This window comes from Phalacrocorax carbo, chromosome 10 (genome assembly GCF_963921805.1).
Source record: "Phalacrocorax carbo chromosome 10, bPhaCar2.1, whole genome shotgun sequence".
NCBI classification, from domain to species: Eukaryota; Metazoa; Chordata; class Aves; order Suliformes; family Phalacrocoracidae; genus Phalacrocorax; species Phalacrocorax carbo.
The window spans coordinates 10899611-10920577 of NC_087522.1; the positions used below are offsets into that span (position 1 = coordinate 10899611).

At 43.8% G+C, this 20967-nt stretch overlaps 2 protein-coding genes across 23 annotated transcripts in view; one reads left to right on the forward strand and one right to left on the reverse strand.

The window, feature by feature from the left end:
• ABCC6 (ATP binding cassette subfamily C member 6) overlaps positions 1–13666 on the forward strand; it is a 35870-nt gene extending 22204 nt beyond the window's left edge. For 5 of the 9 annotated variants that reach the window (XM_064461824.1, XM_064461829.1, XM_064461823.1 and 2 more), the window contains 7 exons: positions 395–521; positions 1109–1210; positions 1960–2106; positions 2682–2840; positions 3082–3248; positions 3711–3905; positions 12452–13666. In XM_064461824.1, the coding sequence (XP_064317894.1) occupies positions 395–521; positions 1109–1210; positions 1960–2106; positions 2682–2840; positions 3082–3248; positions 3711–3905; positions 12452–12632 (1078 nt within the window). In that variant the 3' untranslated portion in view covers positions 12633–13666. The other 4 variants (XM_064461825.1, XM_064461826.1, XM_064461831.1 and 1 more) reach the window with 4 other exon arrangements.
• Positions 12150–20967, reverse strand: part of LOC104042243 (ATP binding cassette subfamily C member 1 (ABCC1 blood group)) — a 62444-nt gene continuing 53626 nt past the window's right edge. For all 14 annotated transcript variants that reach the window (XM_064461812.1, XM_064461811.1, XM_064461815.1 and 11 more), the window contains 6 exons: positions 20717–20818; positions 19542–19688; positions 17544–17702; positions 15906–16072; positions 14938–15132; positions 12150–13646 (listed from right to left, as the gene is read on the reverse strand). In XM_064461812.1, coding sequence (XP_064317882.1) covers positions 13538–13646; positions 14938–15132; positions 15906–16072; positions 17544–17702; positions 19542–19688; positions 20717–20818 — 879 coding nt within the window. In that variant the 3' untranslated portion in view covers positions 12150–13537. The remainder of the gene's footprint in view (positions 13647–14937; positions 15133–15905; positions 16073–17543; positions 17703–19541; positions 19689–20716; positions 20819–20967) is intronic.

Here is a 20967-nt window from a genome sequence, read left to right on the forward strand (position 1 = left end):
CATCACCACATGACAGAGTGCTCAAGGCTTGTGGTATATGCAGAACCCATCAGAGAACAGAGGCATCAGCCACCAGTCATGAAACAGGTAAGGACTACCAGAAAGAGTGAGAGATGTTAGACCAACTCATCCAAGAAGCTGTGTGCTGCTGCTGTCATCCAACAGGCCTTGGAGAAAATACTAACAGAGACCATAAGCCAACTAGTTTGGACATTCTGGAACCACTAATGAGCTACAGGGTGGCTGGATAGGAGAAACCAGGGTGTGACAAGAGCTTTGTTGAGCACCCTGTATCCCAGCAGCTCCACAAGTGTTTTGCAAAGTCATCACAGGTGCTGTTGAGAGAAAGGAAGAGGGCACCCAGCAACAGCCCTGTACTCTCCTCCTCTTGCAGGTGGCTTGCTACAAACCTGGAGTTTCTAGGCAATGGCATCGTGTTGTTTGCAGCATTGTTTGCAGCAATAGGCAGAACACATCTTAGTCCAGGAACTGCTGGCTTCTCCATTTCATATGCTCTTCAGGTAACGCAGCACTGAAGTAATACCATGCTTGCCTTTCATCGAAAGCAACTTGCATTTTAATTTTTGCTACCATTTCATTTTCTAAGAAATTACCAACTATTTCTGTGGCTTTCTAGATGCCTTCTTCTCTACCAAACCCTGCTGTCATTGCTGAAACCCAGAGCGTCTGGAGCAGAAGGCCCCTTAGAGAGAATGAACCTGATAAACATATGCACCAGCTGTCTTTGTCCTCCTGCATCTAAACTCATCCTTACGTCACAGCATGCTCTGAGCAACTGAAGCATGGTCTTCAGTGTCTGTCTTACCTGCATGTAGACTAGTTACACAGCAACTTAAATAGTCACACTACCTTTTAGCACCCAAGTCGGCAGCATTTCATTCTTTATGGGGGGAGCTGGCTAGGCTCTTTAAACACAGCTTTACAACCTTTCACGAGGATCTGTGGTTATTTGTTTAGTCTTTTAAGGGATGATTTCTCAGGTTGCTGATGAGGAGGTCTTAAGCACTAAGACAAAATACCAGGTACCTCATAAGCATGAGTCCAGGCTTATTTTATCTGCCCAAATGCTTCTGTTTCTTTCTGCTAGATAACTGGTGTTCTGAACTGGTTGGTGCGCTCCTGGACAGAAATAGAGAACAACATTGTTTCTGTGGAGAGAGTGAGAGAATACTTGAGGACTCCTAAGGAGGTAGCTAACCAGCTATTGACCTGACTAGCAGAGGTGAACATCTCTGCAAACTAAACAAGTAACTTTTCTCTTCCACCTGAACAAACCCCCTAGTTTTCCCTGTTCAAAAGGCCAGTTATGTTTCCTTTAAAGAACTGCAGCATTTGATTTTTATCCAAGTGACTAGGCTTGTTTTATAACCTCTGATCATCGTTACGTCCTTAAGAGAGTTAAGCATTAGATTGCCATTAAAATAGCTTCATTTGGTAACACTCATGGAATGAGCCGTATTTTCTGCCCATATTTAGACTACATATTTATTGTGGGAGTTCAGATGTAACTCTCTGATAACTGTTGGCTGCTAGATAGCCTTTTAGCCACTAAAAGTCTCCAGTGCAATAATTTTTGTTCTGTAATCATTAAAATTATTTTTCCATATGTTGACCTGAGATCTTACTAAAGGAGACTTTTGTAGTCCTCTTTACAGGGGCTTATAAATCTTTTTTTATTTAACCACTCAGTGTCAGAACTCGGACATGCAAACAAATGTTTATGTCCATTCTCAGTTAGGATGATTGGCATCTTTTCACAAAGTGAAAAGTCAACGCTTGCAATATGAAAGTTAAGAGGCCTTTCTCTCTTTTGGAAACAGTAAACAGATTAAGGGCATTTGGCACAGATGTCTTCACAAGCTTCCCATTTCAGTATGGTCACTTGATTTGGTAATTTAAATCAGCTTTACACATTGCTGTTTCTTTTCACCTATTTAGGCACCCTGGACTCTGAATGGCAAACTTCAAGGTCAAGTTTGGCTCAGTGAAGGAAGAATTGAATTTAGAAACTACAGTTTGCGATACAGGCCAAATTTGGAGTTAGCACTGAAGCATGTCAATCTAACCATCAACGCCCAGGAGAAGGTAAGCAAAGCCACTTGTGTCAGAAGAGCTACAAAGTGTGAACAATGCTTTGCAGTGATCAGATCTGGGCAGGTGCGGTCCCAGCCCTACACCAAGGTGGACTAACTTGGAAGCCTGAAAGCTGCAGTAAGCTATGAGCCCATCTATCACACTGCACACCTCTTCTAGTACAAAGTAGTGTTTCCAGGATTGCTGCGTACACTAGATACTCTTCTGAGTGAAATTTCATTTCACAAAGGGGTATCAGAGTTACAGCAAAAGAATTTCACTTATTAAATCTAGTGCCACATCAAGGCTCCATTAGAGCTGCTAAGCCTTCTGACTTAAGGAAAGTTATTCTTACTTATTCCCATCAAAGGCTTTCAAGATTCCTTTTCACACAAAACAATTACAAATTCTAAACGATTCCCTTAAAGAATGTGTGGCTAGACTACATGAATCTTGAACGGCCCTGAGGAGTTGATAGTGCAAAGCTGTCTTTCTTCAAAAGGCCAAGAGGAACTACATGACAGGTCTGTCCACCTGTGGAAAACGTATCAACATCAAAACCAAAAGCTTTCCATTGCACTTTACAGATTGGCATAACTGGAAGAACAGGAGCTGGGAAATCTACTCTTGCTGTGGGATTGCTGCGATTGGTGGAAGCAGCAGAAGGAGCAATCCTAATTGATGGACTAAATATTGCTCAACTAGGTCTCCATGACCTTAGAACCAATATAACTGTCATTCCCCAGGTATGAAATTAATTTCCAAAAAGCTTCAGCAATGTTGTAGATTTTAATACCTAGGAAGTATTTATAAAGATTCTTTGAGAGGAGGGACATTCAGAAATTTCAAAGTTGGAAATAACCTCTATGCCATGCTAGTCTCCCATTCAATATAACGTTAGCCACAGATTTGCACCCAGCAGGGAAAACTGGAGAGTTCATTTTTATAATTCATTTCAGGACTTGTTTGTACTGTCTCTGTGCTCAGGATCCAGTTTTGTTTTCTGGCTCTCTAAGAATGAATCTTGACCCATTAAACCAATACACTGATGCAGACATCTGGACAGCTTTGGAACTGACTCAGCTCAAGAACTTCGTTGCAGATTTGCCAGATCAGTTGGAATATAAATGCACTGACCACGGGGAAAACCTAAGGTACCTTATCTGCAGAAAGACAGTGGCAGGGCACAGTGCCAGCCCGTGGGCTGGGAGAACACAGAGCTAGTGGGACAAGGAGTCTAATTCATTAAAAAAAAAAAAAGGTTCCCAGACAGCAAATTGCTGCATTATTGTCCTATTCAGCAGCATGAAATCAAACCAAAAGACACCAAGTGGAAGAACTCTGAGACATAATCATTGTGGTGACTTGTGTTTGTGGAGTACTTAAAACACTGGGATCCTGTATCAAGTGCAGATCTTCTGGGTGCTATAGTAATACACTCTCTTCGTTTCCATCGGTTGTTTCATGCTGTTACCTGCAGTGCCACCAGCCTCAATCACCTTTCAGGGAAAGGGAACAATCACCTTTTCATTACTATCTTTAAATTAATCACATACTCTGACCCCAGGGAAAAGTGACTACTGCTCTTAGCTTACCATCCCTCTTCTTACTTGCAGCGCTGGTCAGAAGCAGCTGGTTTGCCTGGCCAGAGCACTTCTTCAGAAAACGAAAATCCTCATTCTAGATGAGGCCACAGCAGCAGTAGATTCAGAAACTGATCTTCATATTCAGTCCACCCTGAGAGCTCAGTTCAAAGACAGCACAGTGTTAACTATAGCTCACCGGATAAACACCATCATGGACTGCGACAGGTAATATCTTCGGCCATTTTCCTAAGGAGTAGGGAAGACACAGGCAACCTGTGTGAACTAGACAAACCACAGTCTTAGTGAACAGCAATTTCATTTCTGTCCTTTTCTAGTTTAACCCTCAAAGCTTTGCTTTAGAGATTGTAGGAGCTATCTTACATCAGCCAGGCAGCAATAGGTTAATGAAAGATCATTTATTCCTACATGATGCTTTTCATACTGTGTCATACCCCTTCTTCCCAACACTGACAGCAAAACCATGGCTACAGCTCTTTGCTTCATCTTAAAATCATGAAGCTAAAATACACGTTCACAAATCTTACTCCAGTCTCAGTTGCCACAGAACTCTCTTCCCAGAAACTCAGTACTTGAATAGTCACTCATCAGACACCTGCTTCTATCCCACACCTGCTTCCCAGCTGAAAAGCTGCTGGGAAGCTTGGTCAAATAACAAGCAAGTACCAAAATTTATTTTAGAACTAAGTAGGAATAACTGAGTTTATTACAGCTGCTGGTGCATCCCCAGGCTTACACTTCTGTTTTAATCTTCACAGGATTTTAGTCTTGGAAAATGGTCAGATAGCTGAATTTGATACTCTGGAACACTTAATAGCTCAGAAGGGACTGTTCTACAGACTGATGGAAGAATCAGGCCTTGCATGACTCACTCATGGAATATACCATAATGCCACCACTACCAGGAATGATTGATCTCATAATTGAGTTACCTTGGGTTTCACTCTAAAATTGCCTGACACTCAACCAAATCTTCTTTGAGCTATAACCACAGTGAGTAGATGAAAAGGGATGGCTTGGGATACATTATTTCCATAGGAAACTTAGCAATTCCATTTTCATTATGTTTCCAGATACCAAAACCTCACTATTCTGTTGAAAATGAGCCACTCGGAACTTAACCACCTTGTTGCTTTTATGGTATAAAAGCAAACAAGCCAAAAGAAAAAGACCACAGCATTTCTGATTTATACTATCAGTGGAGCCCAGGTATACTGCCATACTTACAGATTACATAGATTATTTTTAAAAGACAAGAAGATTTTATGGACAAACAAGAATTTAACTGGTAGCAAGCAAACTTAGCTGTTTACAGCTTGTCCTAAGTTCCAGGCAGAACAAATTCAGTCTTCTGCCAATGTCTTAAGGATTGCTCACCTGAGCACTGTTCTTACACAGACATGGCAGACCCCAAGACAGTGGCTAGATCTAGTCACCCCAAGCACACAAACTCTGGGGGAGTAGGGAAGAGGAATTGGGATGCCACTAAGCACAAGAGCATATGGCTGCCTGCAGGCTGCCCGTTGTTGCAGCTGGGCATCAGATCTCCTTCTGTGTCAGCTTTGGAGGGGCCCAGAGTGAATCATGCTGTGCAGAGTGCTGACAGGCTGCCTGGAGGAAGAGTCTCAGCTTAGACACACTCTCACCTGCATCACCAAGCCTAACTTGGCTGGGAGTGGGCAGCAGAACATCATTCCCTCTGCAGCCCTGCTGCCAAATGCCAGTTGGTCACAGTGCAGCATGTCCAAACGTTACACCAACATCTCTGAAATCAATTTGGCCACAAGGAATTTGTGTGGTGGAAAGTGTCCTCCTCTGATCCCTGCAGCGTGGCAGTCTGGCAGATGAGGAAGGTAGCACAGACTTGCCTGTCGACCTGGTTGTTCATTCCTGGTTTTCCTCCTGAGTGCAAGTTTACCTCCTGCATGTGCCACCCCAGCACCGCAGAGCCTCTGGCACTGTCATCATTCAGATGTTATGTTAACAAACCAAAATGGCAGCCGAAAGCAAAGCCTTCCTGGGCTTCCTGCAGTGCTGAGGAGCTGCGGTCAGAGCTGTCCCCACGCCTCTCCTCAGGAATCCCAACAAGAAAATGTGACAAACAAATCACACTGAGATACTGCTGTTTACTGTGACTTTTGTTAAAGCACTTAATTTTCTAGAAAGCTGAAATAAAAATAGAATCAAGTATTGAAATGTCTCTCTCCAGTAAGCTAAAGTAAATATAGTATGAAAAGTAGTAACAGGGGAGGGGATGGGAGAGTTCGAACTGGCAAGAGTCAACCCTGACCAGCAAAACCCAGCAGTTTCTTTTCCAACAGCTGTTCAGTAGCCTCTTCACCCACATTAAGAGCAGTTAACAGTTTCTGCTGAACAAGTGCCTAGATATCAAAGTCCAATGCCTGCTGCCAAACTGCTGCTCAAATACCAGAAAAGAGGCAATTTTTCCTCTCTACTTTTTCCAAACCTTACCCAAGGGCAGAGACAAAAAAAAAAAAAAATTAAAAAAGAGATACAAGTTATGAGCCCTCTAAAGGTTTATCAATGGATAATGGATCTCAAAACCAGGAACATTTAGAACTAGTGAGATATAAGTTCGGTATTTTTTCTTAAATGAGGTCAAAGACAAACAGAACTGCCCACGTTGTTGGGTAATTCTGAAACAGACACTTTCTAGCATACCATAATCTCTGGTGTAAACATCTTTTAAATGCTCGCTTTCCCTTCCTAAGTTGGTAATGAAGAGAGAAGGCAACAGAAGGTGAAAACAATCAAAACATACTTTCACAATGGTAATCTTTGGAAGGGGGCACTTTTGCTGTTGGCTCGCACAAAGTTAGAGCAAGCAAAAATACCGTCAGCTTTCACATGACAAGCTGTGCTGAGAGAGCAAAAGGGAGTCCCAAAACTACAGGTGACAAAACCCGCCATGTTTCAGATAAGCCAGAGCCCCCAACTCTATGTCCAAGTGGTGCAGTAAGTGACAAACTGGGAGCTCAAGTCTCACAGAAAAGGTAAGAGTCATCACAAGGAAGTTGGCTGGAAGTTGGTTAAAGCAAAATATATTAAGGAGTTAATACTTGGAAATACCATCCTCCCTCAAAAATCTGGTTTAAGGACCAGAAGGCAGTGTTTAAAAGGACAGGCCTGCTGGGTCTTTGCAAAGGTACTTCTTCCTAGATTAGGCTGTTTGACTGAATTATGAAGTTCGCATGGGAGGTAACTACAGCAGGCTCAGAACTGTGCCAACAGCCTATTTCATAAGTTGCGCTGAAGAAATTTTAGATATTAAGAAAGTCTGTCCAACACCTCCAGTAATCTGAATGTCTAGAGCTGATCAAGAGGAGTGCTTGGACTTGCCCTGTCTACGCTTTTGCAGCATTGTTTTTTAATAGCTGTTGTGCGGCGTTACATGCAACATAGAGCATCTGTGTTTAGCTCAGCATTAGCTACCCACTCAAAGTCCAAATAAAATCCACTAATCTAAAAAGGGTTTACTGATATCTCAGTCACTTTCCAACTCTGTTTTTCCCTTTGGAGCAAAACAAGTGTTTCACTCTAGGTCCAGTAAGAACTCTAAAGAAAAAACAAGTTTTTACTAGAGCACAGCAAGAACACATGATGTCCCTGCATTTCTGTGGGAGAACCTGTACTTCCAGCCACCCTCTCGGCCGGGCCGGCTGAGCTGTGTTCCCGCCTGAGGCAGGCTGTGGCTGGATGGCTAGGCCAGGCCGCTGGCAGTGGAGGCAGAACCCAGACCAGGGGCTTTGGGAGCCAGCAAGCACTGCCGCTACGCAGCCCCTGGGAGACAGTCCAGCCTGGCCGCAGCACCTGCCTGCGGCAGTGGTTCATCCTCACAAAACACCCACTCCATGCAGGCCGCCTGCTCGGCCAGTTGAGTCAGTATAGGACTCCCATGCAATCATATGAAATGAGGTGAAAAGCTTAATTAGCGCTATAAAACTTTCACTGTTCCAGTTATCTGCCCAATCTGGACATCAAGAGTTAGAGCTTTCAATTCCAAGGTAACTTACTTTCCCCTCCCCGCTCCCCTTCCCTTTTTCCTCCTCATTTAAGGCTATTGCAAATGAAGTGAAAGCACAGCATATGCATGAGAGAAAAACAACCTAAAGAAAAAAGATCCTTGTCCCATGATTCCAAGTTTAAAGGTAATACTGAAATTGTCAAAGCTAGAGAATAAGAATGAAGGTGTCATCCATTGATTTACACCAATTCCATGCCAGGCGTGTAGTTTGTAAGTCGCACTCCTAGTTCCCTGCTAGACGGTTGCCATGTGCACACGAGTGCCAAAACACTAACGCTACCGGTGACCCAGAGCACAACTGTTTCTGTGCTACGTGGCGGTTGAACCACCACCACCAGAGTGTCTTCAGAGATGTCTCAAGACTAGGAGCAGTTTTACAGAAGTAGCTGTATTCACACATGAAGAACTAGGGTGTTATTTGCAAGTCTCCTGAAAATCCTGAGCTGTTTTTTCAGCAGAAGCAGCTTTTCCAGATGTGAGATGCCTTCCATGATGCAGGAAATAATGTCAGCCAGGATATATCAACATGCACTGAAATCCAATACAGTAAATTCAGTGGTTTTCTTTTACTCCTTTGTAAGTGTCAATATTTTAATAATGAACATATGTTAATAATGCACCACCACCAGCAGCTTCACATGGGCTGCTGTGGCACACACTGTACTGCTGTAAGACACAAGATACAGCACAACAGGAGCTGAATTGGTTTCACAGATCCTTAACATTTTAATCAACAGATTGGAACAAAATGGTTCTGAGAGAAAGAAAAAAAGTTTTGCTTTGAAAGATAAGGGTCTTTTCAAAGACTGGAAGAAATGGTCCATAGAGCAAAGAGCACTGAATGAACCAGAGAGGCACGGCCTTTTGCTAGATAAGAGCAAGGATGCTACATCGGCCCACTTACTTTCGGGTCTGACAGGTATTTGGCAAATTTTTCACAAAATACACATAACTAACCAGCAACGCACCTAAATAAGGTTTCTGTATTTTTTGCTGATCTAAACTAAATTGTGCCATCTGTATCAAAAAAAGGAAGAAAAAAAAAAAAGAGGAAACCCAGGGAGCTAGGCTTCCATGTGCTCTGTGGGAAGTGAGACCCCCCACATCCACAGAAGCACAAGACTACCAGCTGTGAAGATCCAGATCCCCCCTGGGCGTGGCCATGCCACAGCGATACACTTCATCTTCATGGAAACCCTGCTCGGCAGCAGCTGAATGAAGGTGCCCAGCTCACATCCCGCCCAAGGACTAAACTGCTCGTTGCAGAACACGCTCCTAGTAGTTACAGAATCACAGAATCCCAGGTTGGAAGGGACCTCATGGATCATCTAGTCCAACCTTTCTAGGAAGAGCAGAGTCTAAACAAGATGGCCCAGCACCCTGTCCAGCCAACTCTTGAAGGTGTCCAACGTGGCCAAGTCGACCACTTCCTTGGGGAGATTATTCCAATGGTGACTGTCCTCACTGTGAAAAATTTCCCCCTCATGTCCAATCAGAATCTCCCCAAGAGCAACTTGTGTCCATCCCACCTTGTCCTCTCCATGTGACTCCATGTAAAAAGGGAGTCTCCATCTTCTTTGTAACTACCCCTTAAGTGCTGGTACATGGTGATGAGTTCCCACCTCCTGTCCTAAATGCCATCTTTCAGAGTTAGCATTAGCTTTGCTGCATAAAGGAAAATATGTAACATCAAGGCATTCAAAGAAAATAGGTGTCTGCTACATGACCAAGAGCTCAGCTGCTGAACTCAGTGTCACACCCCTGAATCCACTAGTCCCCACAGCAGCTGGAGGGAAGGCTCATCGCCCTGGGCTCTAACAGCACTGATCCCTGCAGGATGGCTCCACTCTCATGTTGGAGGTCACATGCGTCAGGCTAGATGTCACTTACCGGAAAGGGCTCAAAGTGGCCCAAATACCAAATAAGCATTAGGTCCACACACAGGCACAAAAGTGAAAACCAGTTATATAAGGAACATCTACTTGTTTTAACACCAGATTCTAATACCTGACCTTGCAGCAAGGTGTACCATTTTCTGCAGTTGGTCCCAGTAGCGCTGCCAGCCGGATCAGTATACGGCCCTCCTTCCTAGCTGAAACGGGATCTCAAGCTATACCGCTCCTACCCCAAGGTACCCCAAAGTACCTTTATGACACTGCTTTTACACATAGGTTCTGTTGGAAGAAAGCTGCATTTATTGAGCTAGCTCTGCATGCAGTAAAGGTTAGTTCAGACTGACCCTCATCATGCATAATACAGTGTTGTTCACATTATATCCAGACAAGATATTAATCATTTTTAATGAGGACAGACATTTGGAATCAGGATCATTAATCAATGCAGCAACAGCACGAAGCACTGACAGGTATTTAGGGCAAACAGGAAGGAGTATCTACTCCAGAGCTGGGGCAGAACAGTTTGTGCTAGCGAGTGTATAAAAACATAAAACTAGGAGAACACAGTGATCATATTAATAACCACATCACTGAAAATGAAAGAGAACAAGACAGAAGCACCCACAAAGAGCAGTCTTCCGATGCCTTGCTGCACTATTTAGAATGTTATCCTGCAAAATACAGCATTTTGGACATGCAGTTCCCCAAATGATCACAAACAGCCCACGAATAGGACAGAGACCATCCAGTGACACTTTCCAGTGTACCCAGTTTGAGATTGCAAATGCAGTTTAAGTCATTCCTGCGCAGCAGACAACTCCATTGCAAACATTTCACACAGCAGAAGCATAATTCTGCGAGTTCTGTATTTCAAACAAACCACACTCCTAAGTATGGTTCCATAGTTTTCAAATTACTTAAAAGTTAAGCCTTGTAGATCTCTGTTGATCAGTGTGCAATGGAAAGCATCATTCCTCCCCCTCTACTCTGCCCTAGTGAGACCACATTTGGAGTACCGTGTCCAGTTTTGGGCCCCCCAGTTTAAGAAGGGTGCAGAACTGCTCGAGCAAGTCCAGCAGAGAGCTACCACGATGATCAGGGCACCAGAGCATCTCCCTTATGAGGAAAGGCTGAGAGACTTGGGTTTGTTCAGCCTGGAGAAGACTGAGGGGGGATTTCATCAATACCTATAAATATCTAAAGGATGGGTGTCAGGAAGATGGGACTGGGCTCTTTTCAGTGGTGCCCAATGACAAGACAAGGGGCAACGGCCACAAGTTGGAACACAGGAAGTTCCACCTCAACATGAGAAAAAATGTTCTTCCCTGTGCGGGTGCCAGAGCAGTGGAACAGGCTGCCCAGAGAGGCTGTGGAGTCCCTTCCCTGGAGACATTCAAACCCCGCCTGGACGCGGTCCTGTGCCCCTGCTCTGGGTGTCCCTGCTCAAGCAGGGGGGTTGGATGAGATGATCTCCAGAGGTCCCTGCCAACCCCTACCATTCTGTGATTTCCTCAAATCTGAGACCAGTTTCCACCCAAGGAAGAACTCTAGCAATATAACTTCTTTCAATTCAGTCCCACACCTGCAGAGTACTTGCAGAGTCCCCATCTCAGTAATGAGCCACACTAAACCTACACGACTTCTCAAAGGTATCTGAAATCCTGTCTGAATTTCTTCTCCGGGTGTACTCCACAGATCTGCCCTGGGGGAGGTGTTGGTGATAACTAGTTTGCACAGGCAAGGAGAGAGCATAGGGAGCTTTGCTGTCTGGTCATCCAATGCCAGCGGCACCTCTCCCCTTTCCATCCCAGGGCTCTCCTAGGAGGGGGTGGGAAGTGGAAGGATCACAACACATTCCTGGGGATGACTGTCCCCAAGCAGGTAAGGTGTCATGGTGGTATGCACAGTTTCTCCTCTGGGTCTCCTCTGCATACAGATCCGTCTCTATTTTAATGCAGCTGAGCAAAACACAAGACCAGCCACACACCTTACCTGACAAGCTCAGTTTTCTGCTCTATACTCTCTATACTCTGTTCCTTACCACCCATTTGCTCCAATCTTTCCACCCTTCTGTCCATCACAATGCTGTGTGTTAGGTGATTTGAAAAATCAAAACCCACCGCTCCTCCCCAGACTCCCAAATCACTCCTTGCTCATTCCACCTCCACAGAGGAAACTGTGGAAACTAAGCTGCCCGGAAATGTGGCAGACATAGGCCATGAACACCACGGGTGTGACAAAGGCACAGCACCGCTGATCCGTCGTTATTACCTGGTCTGCTCCACAAACTGCAGTCCTCAAATTACAAGAACCAACACATGTGATCCAGCCCTACCACAGCACAGACTTAGTTGCATTCGAGGTTCCTTACCCACCCTAACACCCCCCAGACATCAGGCCTAGAAGCCTGGCTAGTCTAAGCAGTACCAATCCTTTCTACTGTCAAGGCAAAAACCTGAACTGGCGAAGCTAACCCTTTGTCAAATACAAAGCAAGAAATGACACATCACATTATCTTTCAAACAATTTTTTTACTGCAAGTTCTTTGTAAATTTCTGTATAGCCATTACAAAAAATACCAAAGAAAATTTCTGTCTGTTCAGTTTCAGAGAGTCATAATTTACAAAAAAATAAATACTCTAAAGACAAGAATTGTCTAGTATATTAAGGTCAGCATAATCATTCACAGAAGTCCACATTCTCAGAGTGCTGAGTATTTAGGTCCGTCTGACTTTGTTTGCCTTCTTCCAGCATTTTCCTTTATAAATAAGACTAATCAGAACATGAGAAAAGTAACTTTTTTCTTCCCATAGGAAACAGAAGATTCAGCGCAGATCGTGGAAACCAGACTCCATTGCTAACTTTGAAGTTGTGCTAACACACAACTTTAAAAACAGTGTAACTTTTTTCTTTCTAACAACTGCAACAGAACAGTTTCCCAGAAAATTTAAGAGTCAGCAGCAGCAGCATGAAGGGCATGTTTCTTCAATATAAGGCTAATGGTCCTTGATGTGGCAGAGCTGTTAAAGCACAGAACTGCCAAAGCCAAGGGTATTACAGTCAACGTCACGCCGAGCCTGCAACCTCCGCTCAGGCAAATCCTCACTCCTCCGCCTAGTCCCCATAGGCGTAACCAGGATTCGCCATCCAAGTCAGAATTCCTGAGTGACCTGGGTGTAAGATCAGGTACTGCTTACTGCAACACACCGTCTGCTGCACAAATTTGGTTTTGGAGTGATTGTCATTCTAGACATGCTTAAATACTGCTTTGAAGTTGACTGTGCTTTTCACATCAGCACTACTGACTTAAAGTGAACTTGCTGCTATACCCTGTAAACACATTAAACCTTTAGGAGAATGCATAAAAGCATTAACCATGTACAGTAAATGCCATAATGAGAAAGTCTGGCACACGTTATTTCACAAGAAGAAAAATCTTTGGACTATAGTACTATATGCCACAAAATATTCCAAGTGGATCCCATAATAGATGGCTCATCAAATGAGGAATCGGCAAACAGGAAAAAAACTAGCATTTGCAAAAATATTTGAAATAAAAAGGGGGCTTCAGAACATAAGATGAGATGAAAAGAAAGCTTTTCAGAACTTCTCTGATGAATCACTCCAGCTTACACTTGAGCATATAATGACAGATTGGAAGTCTCTGAAACGTTTTGCACAGTGTTGTGCTTCTCCTAAAACTGGCTAAAATCAATACTACAGAGAACAACAACAAAAAAAAAAAGATTGCATTTTTATGTTACTTCCATCGCCATGCTCTGGCTGACTTCACTAGGTCTGAAACTGAACTGTACGGTTCACACTGGCTCCAAGGGAGTTACAGTTCTCTGAATGCATCATCTCCTCCCTTCCCCACACGAACTAAGCAAGTTCAAATGCTACACCAAGCCTGAATCTTTGGCCATGCTATAGAAAATGCCTTTTTCCTCAAGTAGGTGGTCTGGGCTACCACACTCCACCACTTCTCCTCGGTCCAAGACTAAAACTCTGTAAAACAAAGGGGGGGGGGGGAGGAAAAAGGTTACAAAGATCATGAAGTCAATGAATACAGATACATATGTACAGACAGAAACTGACTGTAGCGTAGCCATTACAGGCAAGCGAAGACAGTCCAGACTCTATGAATGGACAGTTTCTTAACTCTGTCCTTCCCGACCTCACTGCAGATGGTCTGTCTGGTCTATTTTTTATGTAGCACATGATTACCCAGTCATTTGCAGGCAGCCATGAGAATTCAACTGTGCTCTGAGCCAGCCAGAAGCTACATAACAGCACTTCTTGTCAAGTTGTGCGAGAACCCCTAAGACATTGCAAGATCTAGGATGACCTTCCCATAATATGGCACCACATCAACTGTTATACAGCTCCTGCTGACAAAATACAAACCCAGACAGAGCTTATGCAAAATGAACGTGCAACTGGAATTAGGAAGTTTACAAAGCAAGGTACTAGAGCCAGGGAAGTCAGCTCACAGTTAAAACACTGCCTCCAGCTACCTCCACTAATTGGCCAGGCACTGCAGAGATGTTCGCTAAGCCCTTGGCAGGTACTGCTGCACAGTGTTTCCCTCTGCCGTGACTGAACTGGATATTCATCTGGTGACAGTCCTGCTGGTGCTGGGCCCGGCACAGGCAACGCCCCTGTCTATTATCTTTCGCTACTGACACCACAAAGAGGTCTACAAAAGTACACAAAAACCTTATCACTGGTCACTTTGCTCTCTGCCATTCTGTGATAAAAAGGACAAGAGAGCTTAAAACTGAAATTATGAGACAAAACCTCTGCCCTCAGCCACACCTTAGCAAGGCAGCTGAGGATGAGGGAGGCTATGGGAACTATAACCAAAAGTGATGGAAAGAGAAATGTGGAGTAAACGTCAGACAAGCGCAGGACTTGCCCCTTTGATTCCTTATGCTGCCTGTGCCTAGCTTAGGCTATGAGTTCCTTAAAGCTCTGATGCCTCTTCCAGCAGTGCCTAAATTAGGGCAAGACCCAAGAATAAACTCCTATCCTCTCTGACCTCCCTTCCTGGTTTGACTGGGCAAGAATGGCACAAAAGCAGTGCAACAGAGGGATCAGAGGAGCTCCCCAGGCCGAGCACAGCCACCACAAGCCAGAACACACACATGCACCCCACCCTTCAAAACAGGGGTTCCAGCAGCTCTGCAGAGAGGTGACTAAATATGCACTGGTAAACTTTTAGGTAACAAAGATGCTCATTTGAGCACAATGCAGGTCACACATGCCATTCTTCAAGATAAAAGTGATATTACTTTACCTTGTGTAGTCCATGATTGTGTTCAGACGATGTGCTATAGTTAATACAGTACATTCTTCAAATTGAGACTTTATTGTTGACTGTATAAGCTTATCTGTTTCAAGATCAACGGCAGCTGTGGCTTCATCTAGAACCAGGATTTTGGACTTCCTGAGCAGAGCTCGTGCCAGGCACACCAGCTGGCGCTGTCCCACACTACGCAGATGGGATAGGAGGGAGGGGGCAAAAGTCAGAACAAGTTTGCAGTATTCATTTCGAAACCCAGCAATTTGTTCTAAGAACTATTCTCAAGTACAGGTGCAAAGAATCCAGCAAAACAGATAAGTTCAGTCTTCCTACTTCACTGCAGAGTATCTAACAGCAACTGAAATTCCATCCCACTCACAAGAAGTCTTAGCAACGTAATAAGAGAATACATTACAAATAGTTTCAGCATAACTGAGTCAAGGCAGCATTGAGGACTGGACTTCAAACGGTTTCTCCAGACTGAACATATATCCCTGTTATGATGCAAAAAGCAAGCTAACAAATCCCTTAGAAAAACTGCATCTCTTGGGCAAGAGCCATGGTAAGTTCAGAGCACAGACTATAAACAGCAGGCTGCTGCTACTCAAATCCTTTCTAAGACTGCCCAATCTGTCAAACCCTCACAGTGTTCTGAGTGTTTCTTAAATTACTTTGAATTCCCGAACTTGAGAGTTTAAAACATGTTGAATAAAATCTAGTGTATTGATTGTCTGGTCATGTATTAAGAATTCCCCAACTCTCCTCCCAAATTCTCATATGGGGCTGGGTGGGCAGCCCCACACTGCATTGTTATTGCTGAAGTCTGGCTACGTACTGTCCCAAGTGAGCTGTAAGGTTTCTGGAAATGGGAATTCTAGTTGCAGATGGGAAGGCACGCACACACCTCTCAATCCTCATTTAGTTCTTAATGCAATTTTCACAAGCACAGTTCTTTGATGTACCTGAGGTTCTCTCCACCTTCAGCGCACTCATGATTAAGTTTATCAGGAAGGGACGATGCAAAGTTTTTCAGGTGAGCCAATTCCAAAGACCTCCAAATATCTTCATCAGAGTGTTGGTCAAAAGGATCAAGATTCATACGCAGAGAGCCAGAAAACAATATTGGATCCTAGTCATAGAAAGAGCTTATCGACAATGTACACAGAACATGGCAAGTGCTCAAAAAATCTCTCTCAGATAGTCAAAGGAAAACACCATGCTCAGATGCAGTTACAAGCAAGCTGATCTACTGATTTTAGGAGACACACCTCACTTTTTTCAGTGACAAGTTATTCTCCCTCACCGTTATTCGTCATGCCTCTTGGGGGCCTGACCTGTGCCCTCTGAAGACTCTGGCACTCCAGACATTTCCAAGAGCCAGTAACGCACAAATCCAGAGGGGGGAAAACCACACAAAACCACAAACTCACTAAAAAGAACTTTCTTTTTCTGGGCTATTAAGTTAAAGAACAGGCACTCCCTACCCAACCTTCTGTGAGCAGGGACACAGCTTTCCACTTAGGGAAATACACCATCCGTAAATATTTCACAAGTCTTCAGCTGCAGTATTTATGAAATGAACACATGTTTTCTTGGACATGAAGAAATACTACTTTGGAAATACTTTTGACATAGTAGTGTCAGACTAATGCAAAGTGATCAAAAGGAGAAAGCAAGGTACCCCCTCAAAATTTCCAAAAGAAGTGGTGCAGAAAATCTTTTACAGTGTGCTCACTTGTTTTTGCCAGTGTGCTACAACAGTGATTTATATAACCACATTTTATGGTCTTTCTTTGAACCAGAACAGGCAGACAATAAAGGCTACACAGTAGGAACAAGAAGACTTGAGAGTAAGTCCAGTGCTTGTAAAGCCGTATTTCCAAACACTTCAGACTATCGAACCCACAGTTTCTGGGCTAGACTGGGATGGTTTTGTACATGTTTCTGTGAGTGAACAGTACTGCATAACTCGCTCATCATATCCTGCCAAAGTCAGAATGCTATGTACAAAGGCCCAAAGACTGCATACCAAGCCTGAAAGAGCAAGGCAAAATCCCAGTCGCTCACAACTAGACTATACAGTAACTTCATTCCATTTCCAAAAAGAACTGAATTACCTAAAGTGAAAGTGGAAACCAATCTCTACAAAAAGGCCCCTGAAGGCTCCCCACAAGTGGAAATACTCAGGCTTTACTTCCCCCTCTACTGGCCGTAAGAGCAATGGTCCCAGTTTACTGAGGATCCCCATCAGGTGTTCAGCTGGGATCAAACCTCCCCCCTCAGGCTACATTGTCTATAGCATTTAAGTGATCAGCATGGGGTGCTGACTGGAGCCCGTGGGTCCAGCGCCCAAGGTTTTGCTTCTGCACACAACTTGGCCATAGCCCAAGCCCCTACTTGTTATCCAGCACAAGCAGTCTAGGAAATTGAAGCAAGTCTAGGAAAAAAGCTTGGCTTTGAGTCCATGAAAGAACATGCTGAAGTGACTCAATTTCATAGCTATAGATCAGAATAGGAATAAATATATTCTTCCCAGTACACATTGCAGAAACAGCATTGTTACAAAACAAGTTCTGGTGATGGCAGGATTTCACACCTACCTGAGGGATGATGGTGATCTTGAACCGCAAGTCATGGAGCCCTATCTTTGCAATATTAATTCCATCAATAATAATTTCTCCTTCAGCTGCTTCATTAATCCGAAACAAACCTAAAGTAAGCGAGGATTTTCCAGCTCCCGTTCTTCCAACTATTCCGATCTGTTGGGAAGAAATACAGGAACAACTTACTCTAAGGAAGAGTTAGAACATTTCCAAGCATCCACCTGAAATTGAGGGATTTTCAGAAGGTTGTCATATTGCTGGGCTAAAAACACCCCAAATCAGCATAACAAATTGAGGCTGATCAAAGGGGAAGAAAAATCACTGCATATGAAAAAAAAAGAGACTAAAAAGCTTTCAAAATTTGTAATCCAATCACAGACGTTTTCAAGTTTTTCTAGAAAGTGAGATGAAACTGGGTAGAGCAGGCCAAGGTTTCCCTAATCCTTTTTTGGCTCATGCTTACAGTTATAATTGCTGACATTTATCTTGTTTGAATTGATAGAAAAAAAACCCACACCAAAAGCACTGTTTCATACTGTATGTTTTGCTTCCCAGTTAGACTGAAGTCTTCAATTCTTTTATTTTAAATATATAAGATTGCTACTTTGGTTGGTTGTTATATCTCTTGCCATCTGCCCTTTCTAACCACTCTTGAGGTAGTATTCTGCCCATATTTGTAGGTAGGAAGCATGCACTCAGCATGCTTCAAAAAGCACGTTAGGAAGGCCAACAGCATCCTGGCTTGTATCAGCAATAGTGTGGCCAGAGGAGCAGGGAGGTGATCGTGCCCCTGTACTCAGCACTGGTGAGGCCGCGCCTCGAATACGGTGTTCAGTTTTGGGCCCCTCACTACAAGGAGGACATGGAGGTCCTGGAGCATATCCAGAGAAGGGCAAAAAAGCTGGTGAAGGGTCTGGAGAGCAAGTCTGATAAGGAGCAGCTCAGGGAACTGGGGTTAAGTTTAGTCTGGAGAAGAGGAGGCTGAGGGGAGACCTTATCACTCTCTACAACTACCTGAAAGGAGGCTGTAGCGAGGTGGGGGTTGGTCTCTTCTCCCAAGTTACTAGTGACAGAACAAGAGGAAACGGCTTCAAGCTGCATTAGGGGAGGTTTAGATTGGATATTAGGAAAAATTTCTTTACTGAAAGAGTGGTCAGGCATTGGGACAGGCTGCCCAAGGAGGTGGTGGAGTTGCCATCCCTGGAGGTATTTAAAAGAGGTGTAAACGTGGCACTTCAGGGCATGGTGTAGGAAGTGTGGTAGTGTTGGCTTGATGGTTGGACTTGATGATCCTAGAAGTCTTTTCCAATCTTAATGATTCCATGAAAAAGCAAATGCCTAGTTGGATACCACAAATAAGGAAGCCGGACAGTAGATCTGTTTTACAGCTATTGTCTATGCTGCCATGCAAGATCACACTATTATTAGCCATCAGAGAATCCACATAGGACTGGGGCAGGATGCATGTGAGCGCATGTGTGAGGAAGTGGTAGGAGACACAGGCACATCACCATCAGTTTGGCCAGAACCCCAGAATCTACTCTGAAGTCCTATTTTTTCCTGCAGAGTCTCACCTTGCAACTTCTCCCTTACTAGATCAAGGTTTCCCTCCTCTACTTCGTAGCTCATTTTCTTGAGACTATAATTAACTTAATCTCTCTGCAACCTGTACTCCTCTTTGCTTATAGCAAGCAAATTAGCAAAATTTCCTGGGAAGGGGAGAGAAGACAGCATAAACTCCACTTCCTTATGAAACCAGACCAAAAGATACTTCGCAAGCCCACAAATTGTATATCTTTATCCCATGACGCAGAACACACCTTGAAAAAGATAAGAGCCCACTACATCAGCCAGTTGCAATAGGACTGATTCTACAGAAAGCCTTCTAGTTCTTAAGGCCCCAAGACACACTGCAGAGCAGGGTTAGACCTCTCCTTGGCTTATGCATGCAGACTTATAAACAGTAACACTCTACCATGAATTCGGATTCATTACCTTCTCACCCCCATTTATGGTAACATTTATGTTTTTCAGAACCAAATCCAAGTCTTCCCGGTAACGTAAACCATAGCCTCGAAACTCAATCCTCCCTTCCTCGGGCCAGGTACTCGCTGGAGCAGTTTGTTCAATATTCCATTCGGCCTGAAAGAACCACACAAACATCAGATCAGTTTCTCCTTCAACCAGACATGGGCTGAGATGTCCAGAGGAAAGCAATTAAGAAAAAGCGTGTAATTTGCAAAAAGAACTATGATGATGATGGAAAGAGAAAGAGCTGCCCCATGGCAGATTAATTCATCTGTATAGTCAAAGGCTTTGCTATCACAAGTCCCACTTGCCAGATAAACTGCTTCTAGTTGCACATCTGGCTTCCCCAGTGGTTTCTTTACTGTGATGGAGGCATAAAAGCAGGTTATCTGGATACACGCTGCCTGTATGATTCTGCTATTTGTAAGAAGGAAGTTTAACTGAGACATAAGCACTAGAAGATTAACAAGCTGCTAAAGTACACAGCTGCTGCCTCAGCCTCCCACAGAGATGGGACAGGAGAGAACACACCCCACTGCATTCACTGCCAGTGCCAAACAAAAAGGCTTTTAACTGTATAAACACTGGTCTGCTACCAGAACACGAGAAGAAATTCTACGAAGGGTCCTCATAAGATTTGGCTGCAAAAATAGTGACTCAAGCCTGGTTCAAGTGACAGGTGTGGCAGAGAAGCAACAGAGAACTCTGTTCTGTAGCCAAAAGGGTCACAACTGCAGATGAAATGAGTTGTTAGGTGATTTGAATCGAAACAAAAATAAGTAAAATTTTTTTACTCCCCACACTGAGAGCAAAAAGAGAAACACAAATTAAAAAAAAAATCTTTAAGCACTTCGGAAACCAAAACATTTGTACAACTCCACTGCTTAGCCCAGGGCAGAACAGCACATTTCCTAAATAACACTGTTAAATATCAGCAGATGCCCCACAAAAGCACCCACAGAACTACCCACTAAGATACAGCCTGTCACTAGATGGAGGTCACTGCCAGCCCTAAGATCTATCTCATCCATCAGCTCAGAGGATATGCCCAGCTGCACCCTCCAACCTATTCAGTCAGGCTGTGCATGAGACCTCAGACCAGGGCACCGACTTCTGCATGTGTGGTGGACAACTCATCGTACCTCCTTCTCCATTTCAGCGTATTCTTTGACTCTTTCAACAGCAACAATGTTAGTTTCCAGCTCAGATGACATGCGAACTAGCCAGTTCAAGTATGCTGTAATCTGCAAGAAGAAAACAAGCAGTTTACACTAAATATGTTACCTGCAATAAACACACAAAACAACCAAAGCACTGCAAGTTAATGGAATGCATATACACGTACAAGGTCTTGGCTAATCAGTGCTGGACAAGAGAAAAATCCGGATGCCTT